A 14,785-nucleotide genomic window follows, 5' to 3' on the forward strand; every position below is an offset into this window, starting at 1 on the left:
ATATTCATCACTCTAAATCTATACTGATAGCTTAATAATAGAACAGTTCTTGGACAAAAATGCAGACCCAGGAAGCATGAACTTCTTCTGTCTTATAATTGGCTATAAAGTAGGAAAATATTTTCATAAAATGAAGCATTATGAGTTAGGTTCTTCATTTCTAGCTCTCCCTTTAGCTCTTACCTGCATCTTTCAAAAAAGAAATTTAACTAAATCAATCCTAGTTAAAGTTGAATTATATTTAATCCAAATCCTACTTTGTACCAGGTACTATTTTAGAAACTGGGCAAAGGTACCGATGATGAAAAATTTGCTTTTCAATAGTTTATGGAAGTGTGCCCAAGAAATGATGTGCAGACATTCATCACACTGGTATGTGACGTCGAAGTTTACTTTGCATACAGTTGCTGCAATGTCTCAAAATGTGCTTTCTTCTTGCCATCCCCCTCACTTCTCCGTTTTCCATCCCCTATTATGTCATTGGCCTTGACACTTTGTTGGCCTTGCTCAATAAATCTGGGTCCTGATTGCCATGAGGCTCTTCTTCAGTTTCTCCCAGTTTGTTACCCATCATCTTCTCTCCTATCAGTTGAACTGCTCAACTTGACCCCCTCACATTCTAGCATCTTGTCCTCTTGTGTATTCTTGAGGAGTGAGAAGCTTGTCTAGTCAATGCTTCTGGAACTCATTATACATATGAGGTGTAGCTCAGCATATACCATTTAATTTGATTTGTTATTATTCTGCTTGACTTGGACTGGGTAGATCAAATAGGCTCGCCCTAGACCAGGTTAAATGAAATGTTAAACAAAGTGTAGGAATACATATGTGTAATTTTGTTATGTATATTCTTTTAATTTATATACTAAATGATATTATAGCACATAATATGTAATATTATATTAAGAACATGTCTATATTTTATTTGTTTATATAAACCTGTATTAAAATAACCTAAATACAAACATCTCTAATTATTAATATTTGTGCAGAAAATTTAAGCCAAAATCCAACCCATATTGAAAAATGAACCTAGTCAATGTTTAGACCAGTCAGTGCTTCTAGAACTTATTATACATATGAGTCAATGCTTTTGAAGGTCATTATACATATGAGGTATAGCTCAGCACATATACCATTTAATTTGATTTGTTGTATTATTCCGCTTGGCTTGGACTGGGTAGATCAAATAGTTAGGCTCACTCTAGACCAGATTAACCAAAGAAATGTTAAATGAAGTGCAGGAATACATATATATAATTTTGTTACATATATATGTATATTCTTTTAATTTATATACTTAATGACATCACATAATATGTAATATTATATTAATATGTCTATATTTCATTTATTTATATAAACCTATATTAAAATAACATAAACACAAGTGTTTCTAATTATTATTTGTGCAGAAAATGTAAGACAAAATTTAACTGATACTGAGAAACAAACATAACTACTGTGACATCTTCAGTACTAAATTGAAACTATTTTTAACTACTACTCAATTTTGACCTTGATTTTTCTACTGAGTAAAAATAAGTAGAAACCGCCTTATACTGGGCCCTTCCACAGCCTTAGAAACCTTTTTGCTCATTTAGCTACTGCTCAGGATTGTCAAATTGCTTGCTCTCTTGGTGCTTCTGATTTTCAGAACAGCCTGGTCTAAAAGCTGATTACTTAAAGTTTACCTTCCAGGATTCTGAGATCAAAATCACTTAGTTTTCTGTGGACTTTAATTATTTCTAGCTGGGTTATGACTGGGGCCAGTATTCTGCTGGTCTGATCTCGTGAAGCTAAAAGTTGGCATTCTGTCTGCAAACCTTTCTCTACTTTGTAGCTTTTTTCTAATTAATTTTAAAAAATGATGGTTTTGCTAGACTTTTGTAGCAGCCTGAAATTTCACAGGCGATAAACAGAGGTGTGATATATATATATTCACACACACATACACATGATATTCATGATATACATGATATACATATACATATGATTATATTTCTATGACTCAGCATAATCTCATTTCTATGCTTGCATTTGACCTTGTAAAACTGATTTCTTATTGGACAGTCAAGATAAATTCAGTGAAATCAGTAATTTCTCTCTTCTTCCCAGGATTACCTAAAAGTTTCAGGAAGGTTTTCACAATGCCAGTGCTAATGGGTTGGGGACTCTTGGTCTGGGTGTTGTCATTCATTGACCCTGGCATTGCTGAGATATTTAGGGTTCCTTGTGGTCTTAGTTATAGTTTTCACGGGTCACTTTGCATCTTTGTTGTTCCAACTATAAGGCATCTTTAGGCTCATCAGCACTGTAAGCCACTTCCGCACCCTTCCGCTGCAACCCTTCCGGTGCATCTTGGGTCTTGGCTGGGGCCCTGGGAAGTGAGGCACATGTTTTCTGCTTTAACATCCCTGAGAGTTCTGTTGTTCTTCCACCCTGACCCCGGGCCTTTGGTGTTCAGCTCAGTGGGGTAGGTTCAGGACACCTTCTCAGGGTAGGTTACCAACTCCTCTGATGTCCCCACTTGCCTTCAGGGTGTAGGTCCTGTACCTATTTGGGAGTGGGAAAACTGGCTCTTATTTCCATGTACCTCCTCTAAATTTTTCACACAGTAATCTTAATGCCCTGAGTCCTTTAAGCCTCTGATTGTGGATATTCAAAGTCACTTTTTTTCCCCACACTCAAAACCCTTTTTCTCAATTATTTTCTCTCCTGGGAGTTTCAAATTTCTGTTTTAAAACTTAGAAGCTGGGAAATGAAAGTTTTACTTCTTTAGGTACTTTTGCTTCTAAAAATCTTCACACAATGCAGTGAATACTCTTGCTGCTGATTAAATAAGGGGAATGGTAGAGTCACTGCCTGAAGGGTCCTTCCTGCCTGCTGCACAAAGAAAGACCATGGCATTGCAATAAAGAGTTTAATAGCCATGAGGCCAGCCATGCCAGATGGGAAATGGAGTTAGTACCCAAATCAATTTCATCCAAAGTTTGTAAGTGAGGGGTATCTCAAAGGCTGTTTGGGTGAAGGGGTGGGGATTGCTATGCAATGCGTGCTTGCTACTGACTGGTTGGGTTGGGAATGAAATCATAGGGGGTGGAAGCTCTCCTCTTGAGCTGAGTCTGCCCAGGTGGGGCCACAGGAGCCTTGGGGTCCAGGTGGAGCTATGAGTGTCAGACATGCAAAAAACTTGAAAAGATATCTCAAAAGGCCAATCTTAGGTTCTACAATACTGATGTTATTTGCAGGAGTAATTGGGGAAGTTGCATATCTTGTAACCTCCAGAATAATGGCTGACAATCATTTAGGTCTGCACCTTAGCAGAACTCAGTGTCCTCTCATTCCCCCAGTTTGACAGCTTCCCATTAGCTTTTCAAAAGTGCTTGAATTTGGGGAAAGGCCTATTATCATTTAAACTTGAGCCTAAATGTCTCTCAAAGTCAGCCTGGCACCCAATCCCAGGAATAATTAAAGGAAGGTCAAGATGGGGGTGTTAGAACAGCTCAGTTCACTGTTGTAATTTTTCTTACGGATACAATCTTTGCAAAGGCAGTTTCAGTACAATGACAGGAAGACAATCCCAGAAGCATGAATTAGTTTTTCTAAATATTATTATGCCATACATGTTGGTACTTCATAGTAATTCATTTAATACACATCAGTCATTTACAATGTTCCAGGTCTACAGTTATGATACAGATCCCCTGGGCACCTGAATTTCTCTTAGTGTCCCTTATTTATACCAGAAAGCCCTCCTGATTCTCCCTGGTTAAAGTCCACCTGCTATGTATGAGCCATCAGAGCACTTGGCAGGTTATCTTTAGTGACACTGGTCATATTTTACTGAATCACATGTTTATAGCTCTCTTTTGTAAGACAGTAAGTGAGGCAAAGGAAAATGCTGTGGGTCCTGTTTGCCACTGGACCCTACAGCGTGGCACCTGCTAGCTGTTTAATCAAGATTGCTTGAATAAATACATAATTGAATAAACTAAGTTAATCTAATTACCTTGATGAATGTTAAGAGGTCCCTTGAACTCTGGCTCTAGTGCCTCTGTTTCTTTTATACCTGACAGGGCATTTTGCTTCACTTTGCTCTTTTACATTGACTGTGAAATCTTTCTAAAACTCTTAAACATAAAGCTCCATTTCCCTTAAATGACTCCTCCCTTTTATAGCTCATCAAATGTTATTTATCATTGAAGGATCAGATTCAGAAGACCCCCTGTGTGGACTCTAAGGGCAGTTCATGGGAAAGTTGAACTGTATTGCTTTAAAAAAACCCCAAAACCAATTAATTAATTACATCCCTCTGTTCTTAGCTTAAATGTCACTTCCCAGAGAAGCATTTCCAAAAATTGAATTCAGATCCTCCTATTACAATGTTTCATTGCAGCCTTTACATTATCTTCCTGGAACATGTCACAATTTTTAATTAATTTACGATTTCATACCTATTTTGGGGATTATTTGTTCATTTCCCTTTTTTTCTTTGTTACCACTACTTGATGAGACCTGAGCGGGTAACAACCATGTTTTTTTTTTTCTCTCTGTGTCCCCAGGACCTAATACAATGATTCATACATGGTAAGTGCTTAATATATATTTGTTGAAGGAAGGAAGGATTACTTCAGAGCAATTTAATCATGAAAAAGTTTTAAACTAGGGGTCAGTCCCAATTTTGCCACTAGCTGCTTGAGAGGTGTTACATAGTCAATGTGTGTTTTTTATTTTGCCTGCCATAGGCTGAAAGCCTTCTGTATCTGAGGAATTTCCAACGTTTTGTGCCCTGCTTAGAGTGAGAGGAGAAGCATTGTGCCTCTTAATTTAAAAGACGCTGAAAACATCAGCCACTCATTTCCCAGAATTCCCCTACAGCTATGGACTTGGGCACCAGCCCTCAATGTGTCCCAGAAACTAATGATATGGCATCTAGGGGCAGGGAATTCTTTCCTGAGGCCGTGGCTACAGCAGCAGGAGTTTCTGCATCAGAACCAGTTCTCAGTCACAGTTTTGGGTAGCATTTCTCTCTGCTTGATCTCAGTGTAAACTGCAGCTTCCCAGTGTTGCTTTGTGTTAACCAGTATCCTTTAAATAAATGTATTTTCTATCTCACTCACCCATAGTCAACTTCTGTTGCTTGTAACTCAGCATCTTGATGAATTCACCTAAAGCAAACCATTTAATCCTGCTGGGCCTTAGTTTTCTCATCTGTGAAAGTGGAGGAAGAGGATGAAATGATATCTCAGTTACCTTCTAAACTCTGCATGTCTATGAAAATGACTAGATTTGTTCAATTGTTTAAAGGTCTCTGGCAATGGCTATTGTTACTAGAACCACATGGCCTTCCAACCTGAGTATTTGTTCCTCTCCAAGCCGCACATCCCCACTTCAAGGGCTTTGGGCCATCTATAACTAACAGTGAAGTCTCTCCTGTTTTGTTGAACCAGATACTTGTAAGTTATTTTCTGTTCTTTAAGCCAGCCACTGCCTAGTCAGGAAATATTGTATTCAGTTTTGGACCAAAACCCCAAAACACAGATGCATAGAGTGACATGACCTAATTTACTGCCTCTCTTTTCAGTTGCAGCTTTTGCTTGTTTATAGAGTAGTGGTATTTTAAGATTCAAGAAAATTGCAATTGGGAAGTGTGAAATTCTTTTTTCTTTACTTGTTTTTTTTTTTGAAGTATGAATTCATGTTTATTGCTTAGATCACAATGAGGGTTAACAGATGGAAGGTACACCAAAGATGTCAGAAATTTTTTCTTTACAAGTTTATGGAGGAAGGTTTAGGATAGTTGACCTTAATTAACATTCTGTGGATAAAATAGAAGGAAGGAAGAAATTCCAACTAGACACACTCAAAGCTGTCAAATTACTTAATTTCTTAAAAGGTAATGTGAAAGCTAAGTAAGTGTCACCACTCTTATTTGTATGTGTATGTGAAGGAACCAAAGAAGGTAGGTCACAGTTGTCAAGTTCCCTCCCTTCCTGCTTGCCACTGGTAGAATCACTCAATGACAGATGGCTCTATACGTGGAAGGTAGTAGTCTCATAACTGGAATTACTGTCTTTTAATATTATTTTCTTGCTGGCTGGAATCAAACCTAGCTGGACCCAAGCTAGAAAAACAAAATCTTGTCACCCGCATGCTCCTGTCAATTGTGCTGTCTCCTGAAAGAGGCAGAACATGCATTCTTCCTGTTCCTTAATGCATAGAGGTGATCTCTCCTGGGAACATTTTCTCACCCTAGCCACTGAAATATCTTTGTTATCCCCAGTCTAATTGGTTCTGTAATGTGATTCAATCTTGTTATTGATGGGGAACTTATTTCATCTCTTTGGCCCTCTTTTTCAACCTTACTTTCACATCAATTCTGTGTCTTCTAATCTATTTTATTATTCAAGGTAGCATGCAGCTTCAAGTGTTAGCTGAAGTCTTATTTGCATCTGGGCAAAGGAGCCTGGAGAGAGGAGCTCGGCACCCCCTCTGAAATAGTTGTTCCTAGAAAATCAGCGATTCTGCCCCACTCACACTGGTCGGTCGAGCTGAACCGTGACTGGTATCATGGAGTTACTCAGAGTATCTCCATGCCAATGACTTTTCTCACTATTCCACACTGCCTCAGCACATTGAAAGGAGGGAAACTCCTTCTTAGAAACATTACCTGCTGGAATGCTTCAGATGTATTAGACCCAGAGGCATAGCCTTGGAGGATTTACTTTCAACCATATTATTCGATTATTGCTTTAATTGGTTAATTAATTGGAATTGAGCAATTATGGACAACACTGCTTTTGTGACACAATGCCAGCTTGAACTGGCACTGGAAACTGGCTATATCCCTTGGTCCTCTGTAGCATGATGTACTTAAAATGAACTGGGTTGCAGATGTGTGATTCTTTTGTAGAAGCTAAACATGTACCCTGTGAATTTCCGCCCACAAAAATTGTCTAATTTAGGATTTGAAGTCTTACTGCTTCTTCAGTGACCCAAAAAGGCAGTGATAAAAGTGAAGTAATTAAAAAAAATAAACAACTTAGAAAAAGTTGATGGGTACAGGAGCCTGTGTTAGAACTGGCTTAAGGATATCTGGAATAGAGATTTTAGAAAATAAAAATTAAGACACATTTAGAATTGAGGAAAGTCAAAAACAGACTGATGAAAAGATTAAATATATTCCAAGCTGGGTAGAAAGTGCTGACAAAAACGGAGTGGAACGTGAAAGTTTTGAAAACTTTCGTGGCCTATATCTTAAAATAGTTTTTACATTTAAATGTTTAATATTTTGTGGAGTATATTTTAAAATGGAAAGGTTATAGAAAGTGAATGTGCCTTATATTAACTTTGTATTCACTTCAGAAACATAAATAACATTGTGTAGTACTTTTTAGATCTAGCCTTTTATCCCTCTTTCTGCTTTAAATTCAATTTCTAAGTCTTTCAATTTAAAGTATTTAGATTTATTCTAATCCCAGAAAAACCACAGTGATTCATTTGCTATGTGTTTGTAAAACTGAAGTATATTTAATTCTTCTATGTCCTTTTAAGAAGGATAACATAATGCAAATGTTTTAAGTCTTTCCTGTTCCCCAATTGCACACTCCTCTAAAAGTAGAAAACACGTAAAATGTAGAAAATATTATGGACTAAGTGCTAATCTATTTTTTGTCAATGACTTTGGCAGCAACACAGAAAACAGCTTTTGGGATACTGTGAACTCATCATATGACTCACTAAAGAAGGAAAGATGGAGCTATGTTAAGTCCCTAGACATCTGCTAAAGCAAGCTTTATTTCTATAGTTAGTGTTTATTTGGGGATTTAGAAAAAGAAGGCCCTCACTGTGAGCCTTGAGGCATCCATTCCATTTACAAGCAAAAGTCACACAGACATAACCAAATAAAAATTTCTCCTGGGTAAGCTTCATAGAAAGATAGGAAAGCAAGTCCAACGGGAGAGCTGCGTGTGTACATTGGGACTTGACAGTTTAACTGCTAAGCATAGGTGAGAGTTTTGGCCAAGGACCGAAAGCAAGGTTGCAGGTCATGCAGGAGATCTGGGCTCACTTGACTGATTTCCTGGGGATTCAGATTCTCTATTTGTAAAATGGAAAAAAATTGATATTATTAATTGTGTGTGTGTGTGTGTGCTGCAGCTAATGTTCAGAGATGAGTTCTGAAATTCTTGGGTGGAATTTTAGAACCTGAGACTTTAGGTTAGACTTTAGATTTTCCATGTTTCATTCTTATACACACCACAGAGGCAGGTTCCTAGGGCAAACACACCCCATAGACAGGCTGTTCCACAGGTCAAGTAGACCGAAGGCTGTGGACCATTTCCTGCCTACCGCTAAAGTGTACTGAAATGCACGTGCACATATATGTCCTCGTTATGGGAAAAACACATCCAATTAACTGTCTAAAACAAAAAAGGCATTCGCAAATAGTGTTGCTTTAATTATTACCAATAAAACATTGTATGTCTCACTCCTTATCATTGATTCTCTAGAACTTGTCATGATCCTGATGTTGGGAATTGTTATTTTGCTTCTTAAAGTTGGGGATGGGAATAAAAGGAAGTGATACCTGGCATAGCTCCATCCTTACTCAGAGATTATAGGAAAGTCCAATTTTCCTGGAACTCCTTTATAAAATCCCCAAGGTGGGTCTTATCAACATCTTTTGAGTCATACACTGCTCTCTATTCCTATTATTGTAGCCAGGAATGTGTAGTCCTCTGCTTGGTCAGACTTGGGTCATGTGATGCCCATGATGTCAACTTCATAAAGCAGCCTAACAGATTGAGGGGTGCTGGTGATGCTAAGGTAGAAGACATACACTGGGAAGGTGGAAACAAAGGCAAACAAACGAACAAACAAACTACCCCCCCAAAAAACAAATAGGTGTCTTACTACGCAGAAGACAGATTTGAATACAGTTTTCAAATTTATTTTACAGAAGGAATATCCTAGTAGATAACATTGTGTAAGGATACTTTGAAGTTAGTGTACGCTTTCTCAATTAGGGCCTGAAATAGCACAAGTTTTAAATAAAAACCAAAGTTTTGATTACATTTGTCAGTCTCAATACTCTAATTTCTTATTTCTTCTTTAGACTCTTGCCTAACCAAACGTGCTAAGAGTAGAAATTGTACATGGGCAGGGATATGTCTGCTTTGTTTATTGCTTTATCCTTCACACAAAACATGTGGAAGATGCTCGGTAATACTTGTTGATTGAATAAATAAACAATGATCTTTCTACCTTCTATTTTTTTCTACGCCATTTCACTCTATAGGCTAATCCTCCTAAGCAGAGCTCTCATCATATTTCCTGCTCAAAAACCTACTAGTGTCTCAAAGAATATAGAATTAAGTGCAAGCTCAATAATGCCATACAAAACCCTGAATCTTTCTTTCCTGCCTCATTTCCCTTTGTTGCTTTCTCCTACCACAGTGAATTGCTCACTGGTTCCTATACAGACCTCTCACATTCCTGTCTATGCCTTTACTTTGTTTCACCACTATTTCTTTATTTCTACTTGCCAAGGTGCACGTCCTCTTTGAAACTCTCCTCAATAGGCCAGGCGCGATGGCTCATGCCTGTAATCCCAGCACTTTGGGAAGCCGAGGTGGGTGGATCACCTAAGGTCGGGAGTTCGAGACCAGCCTGGCCAACATGGTGAAACCCTGTCTCTACAAAAATACAAAAATTAGCCAGGCATGGTGGTGTGCACCTGTAATCCCAGCTACCTGGGAGACTGAGGCAGGAGAATCGCTTGAACCTGGCAGGCAGAGGTTGCAGTGAACCAAGATTGCGCCACTGCATTCCAGCCTGGGCAACAAGAGCGAAACTTCATCTCAAAAAAGAAACGCCCCAATTTGCCCCATAGGATGTATATGTGTCCTCCTCTGAGCTTCCACTTAAATAATATTCAGCCTTGTACTGTAGTTATTTGTATTCTAGAGGGATACAACTCAGGCTCTAGGTTTTACTGGTATTCCCCACAGCACTAGGCATAGGGTCTTACACAAAGCACTTGCTAAAAAGAGTTTGTTGAATTGAAGTGAGATGATGCATAGGGGTCAGGCAGGTAGTTACACAGCACTAATTAGGACTACATTATTAAAGGGACTGAATTGCAGATGGCGAGAGACTTCTGAGGGTATTTAAAACCCTATCGCTAATTATTCTTTGGTCTGAAAATAAAGAGGCCCCGAAGGTGATTATAATTTTGTGAGAGTGAAAAGTGTTTTCTGAAAAAGGCTTGTTCCATACAACTATGCCACTTTGGCTGAATCTCAATGACTTATTTTACATTACGTACCTAGTGAATTTCCACTACCTGAGTCTCACACCTGACAAAAATTTGAGTCAAAAGAAATAACATTTAATAGAAATTTCTGAAAATGCAAATTAGAATTTCAAACTAGGGCAGAATTTCTGTTTCCTGAGGCGAATATGGATGATTTAAAATGTCATCAAGGTGAATATATTTTCCATCGAGTTTTTAAGTGAATGTGGGTTGAGAAGTCCAGAAATATTATGATTTCCTGCTCCGTGGAGGCATAATCTGACAGCTATTTGAGGGTTATATTTTGGGTCTTTGGGTACATTCAAATTCTAGAGTGGAGACTAGATAGGATGTGGTAAATGGGATAAAAAATTGTAATCACTTCTTTTGGCTGAACTTCTCAGAAGTCCGTATGAAATGATTCCTATGTACAAAGTAAATGAAAACAATGACAGACTTTCTTGGCTGTGAGAGGTGACCTGATCCTTCTCCATACCCATCATTTCAGACTCATGTCCTTTACCAGTCATCTTGATTCTTTTCTCTGTTGCTTTCCCTCATCAGGTAGCGATGTTGATTTGTGCTGGATTCCTGATTGCCTGGATTCCTTATGCAGTGGTGTCTGTGTGGTCAGCTTTTGGAAAGCCAGACTCCATTCCCATACAGCTCTCTGTGGTGCCAACCCTACTTGCAAAATCTGCAGCGATGTACAATCCCATCATTTACCAAGTTATTGATTACAAATTTGCCTGTTGCCAAACTGGTGGTTTGAAAGCAACCAAGAAGAAGTCTCTGGAAGGCTTCAGGTAAAACTTCAGAAGCTGGAAATGAATTACACTCTCTTTGTTTCAAAATCCGGCAGGGTTCAAGGTACTCAGATGTGCTGTCTTCTTAGGGTTAAAGCTCATCGCCTAGGAGTAGTGTAGGAAGGACTTTATTTTCTGTTTATCAAAATTCCTGAAATCAAGTAATCAGCTATGTAGAGGTTGTATGACATGGATAGATAGTGAGAAGTGATTCTTTTTTGATCCTGGAGCAACTAAGATACAGAGATGTGTCCATTTGAGCAACAACCACTATTTATCCATGGCTCGTACATTGCATATCTGGGACCAAATCCATTTTATTCCAAGAGTACTGTTTCACATGGCTTTGATCTCACAATAGAATGATTCTCTTGTTTGGCACATCACTACCACTAGCTAAGGGTATACAAGTTGGGCGGGCAGAGGAAGGAAGGGGAGAAGGGAGATGACATTTCTGTTCTGTGCCAGATTTCTTCTATTTTATTTTCACGAGAGCCTTGGGTTATTCTTTTTCTTTGTCAGAAGAAGAAATTGAGGTTCAAGTAAGGTTAAAGTTAAGTAAGCTGCCCATGTTTAAACAGCCAGAAAGTAGCAGAGGAGAAATTCAAATTCAAGTCTACTGGGTTTCAAAATGTATCCTCCTTGGTTGATACTGTTTGTGCTACACAATGAAAAGAGTTTGGGAATCCAGTACCATTTTTCCTAAAGACCCAAAAGGCTCAGGGTGAGTAAAGACTTGGGGGTTATTGGTGGTCTTCTGTGTCCACTCAGGGTCAGTATTAGTAGTAAAAAGTGGAAGAGGCACCTGAATTCATGGTCTGAGGTGAGGGGTGTTGAGATGGCCCCTGGTCTCAGTGCTTTTTGTTCTTATTTACTTGATTTTCTAGATATTTGTTAATACTTCTTCCCTTGAGTAAGTAAGGGACAGTAGACAAAAAAGTAGAACTAGCTATGAGAAGATGTGGGTTTTGTCTTGTTCTTTCATTGTGCATGAGCAAGTGACAAATATTTTGGACTTTAGGTTCCTCACCACGGGTCAAATGAAAAGATGACAAAAAGGCACAAATAAAAGGTGGTATTATCATTATTGCTGTGGTACAGGGGAAGAGACACACAATTTGAAGATAGAAGACCAGTATTTAATGTTCAGTTGTTTACAATATGTTTACAATAGCTCTATATCTTTGAACAAATTAACTACGTAGAGCCTAGAATTGGAATAAACAGTAACAATACCCATCTCCTAAAGTTGTAAGAATTAAGCAAAATTGATGTGTGAAAAGATCTAAGGGACAATTGTTAGTAGTGCTTTCATATTTTTTGGTGGTTACTGCCTTTGCCGTTGAATTGAACAGTTAAATCCAAATGCTAAAACGCATCTCTTTCTGAAGTAATAACACTATGTCCTCACTGGCTATTGATATTTTGTTATAAATACAGATACAGAGAATAATTTTAATAGAGCAGTTGTGGGAGAAAGTAACGGCGCACTTCTTCATCTGAAGGAGATGGGAGTTTGACAGGAATGACTGCAAGCAAATTTCACGTACCTCATAATTTTGCCTCAGACTGCCTCTGTGTTCTGTACATTCACTCACAACTGCGAGCAGCCCATAAATATTGAATACTCAACAATGGGAAGAGGGAAATTTATGTAGGAGAAAGTGACTTAGGGCCACAGACCCTTGGGAAAATCAGTCAGGCAAGAGACAGCTCGGTTCACTTGTTCCTATTAGCCGTTTATACGAAATATAGCAATTGCTCTGCTGGAGGAGGACAGGGCTATTTCTTTTCTCTAGAGGGTCAGCTTTCGGGGAAAAAGCAGGCGGTAGAGCTGAAGCAGTGAGGAGCCCTTAGGTGCTAGAAGTTGAAGCCTCTTTGTGGAAGGAATGCTGAAGAGATATTGAGTCGTAGATTTTAGAAGGGGCTGCTTCAGAGAAGAGCAGATGGGTGGATGGTAGCCACCAGAGGTTTCTTTTTATCTCTACAAAGAAGCCAAAAAGAAACCTCATTTCTCTTTGTTGTTATTAAGAAGCTATGCAAGTGAGTAATATGCAGGTCTGCAGAGCAAGGTTAAGTGATGTGAAGCTAGTTTAGAATTAGTGCACAAACCAGAACAAGTGAATTAAACTGGATTAATCAATATCCTTATTCTTTTCTTTTCTGAGTCCTGAAATGTTTTTGCTTATAAGGGGACAACCTTTTGGGAAATATTTTGAAATCAAATAATAAAGCTGATGTATTGAATATGGGATTGTGGAAATAAATTTTGGGTAATTTTAACAGTCTATTAAAAGTTAAACTCGTTTTTTCCTCCTGAATTGAATCCCCTGAGATTTTGGTAGAAGTTGGTGAACCAAAGGAAACAAATGTGGCCAAGAGCTCTTTCTGGAATGTTATTCTTTCCTACACCTGGGTATCCAGATGTAGTCTCCCATATTTTGTAAACAGCACTGCTCCACCCTGGCTGTGTAATGGAGACACCTGGGGAATTTTGAAAAATGACTGCTGCCTGGGCCCCATCTGTAGAGATTTGGCTTTGTCTGGATTGGTCCTGAGCTTCCGTTGTTTAATTGTTTACCTCTCCCAGATGACTCTCTTGTACATTGTTGAAAGCTAATGAACCAGAGGCTGAGAAAGGAAGACAATGGCAGTACAGCTCATGGAGTCATAGGCCTTTGCCTACACAGAGACCAGTGAGGCCACCTATGGGCAGTGACAGGGAAAAGAGGCTGCAGATGCTAGGCCTATCTCAAATGGAGAAGAAATGTTCAAAAGGCACTGGGGGTTCAAATATTTGATTGGGGGTATGCAGTGAAGGATGGAGTCATTTGCATTCCTGGTACTGAGTGAAGATAACAAGGGAGAACAAAGCTGCAAACTCTGGCATTGCTATCATAATCAAACCTCCCCTGACCACCTTGGCTTGCAATGCTGTCTTCATAAAGAACATTCCTTCAGTAGGTGAATCACAAGGCCTACATATATAGTGCAGGTAGGTGTGCAATTAATTTTGTTCTAGAAAACAGGAAACTCATGATGGCATACGAAATGTGCTGTAAATGAGTGGCTTGTTTTTGGAAAACTCTGCCCAAATAATTCCTTGACTTTGAATATTTCAAATTGAATTATTATTTTCTGTCTGTAGCTGATTCAAGATTTGTGCACATAATCCTCATAGTAGTCAAGTTTGACATATACATATGTATGTATATGTACATATGTATTTATGTGTGTGTATATGTAGATATTAAATTGCATTTTTCTTCTCCTATATCTAGGCTGCACACCGTAACCACAGTCAGGAAGTCTTCTGCTGTGCTGGAAATTCATGAAGAGGTATGAAGATGGATACAGCATCACTATGGACACACGTATTCACTTATTTGCCTCTTCACTGCTGTAAACATTTGATTGTGGCCACACTTTTGTCTTTATATTATATTTTTATATTTTGTACAGTTTTCCTCAAGCCAGGGGTTACTGGGAAATTCCAATGGCTAAATGGAAACTAGATTACAGGATACTAATTTAAGGAATATTATCAGGATGAGCGTCCCTGGAACTTTCTTTTCTCGTACTTTAAAACCTATTGTCATGCCAAACAGAATTGAGTGTGAGATAGTGAGAAAAATGTTGAGAAGTTTTATATTAGGGGGTTATTTAATTTTATTACATT

At 38.5% G+C, this 14,785-nt stretch overlaps 1 protein-coding gene across 2 annotated transcripts in view; it reads left to right on the forward strand.

The window, feature by feature from the left end:
- Positions 1–14,785, forward strand: part of OPN5 (opsin 5) — a 44,345-nt gene that overhangs the window by 15,213 nt on the left and 14,347 nt on the right. For both annotated transcript variants that reach the window (XM_063707653.1, XM_063707652.1), the window contains exons 5-6: positions 10,865–11,106; positions 14,388–14,445. In XM_063707653.1, coding sequence (XP_063563723.1) covers positions 10,865–11,106; positions 14,388–14,445 — 300 coding nt within the window. The remainder of the gene's footprint in view (positions 1–10,864; positions 11,107–14,387; positions 14,446–14,785) is intronic.

Source organism: Gorilla gorilla, chromosome 5, assembly GCF_029281585.2.
Source record: "Gorilla gorilla gorilla isolate KB3781 chromosome 5, NHGRI_mGorGor1-v2.1_pri, whole genome shotgun sequence".
Classification (NCBI taxonomy): domain Eukaryota; kingdom Metazoa; phylum Chordata; class Mammalia; order Primates; family Hominidae; genus Gorilla; species Gorilla gorilla.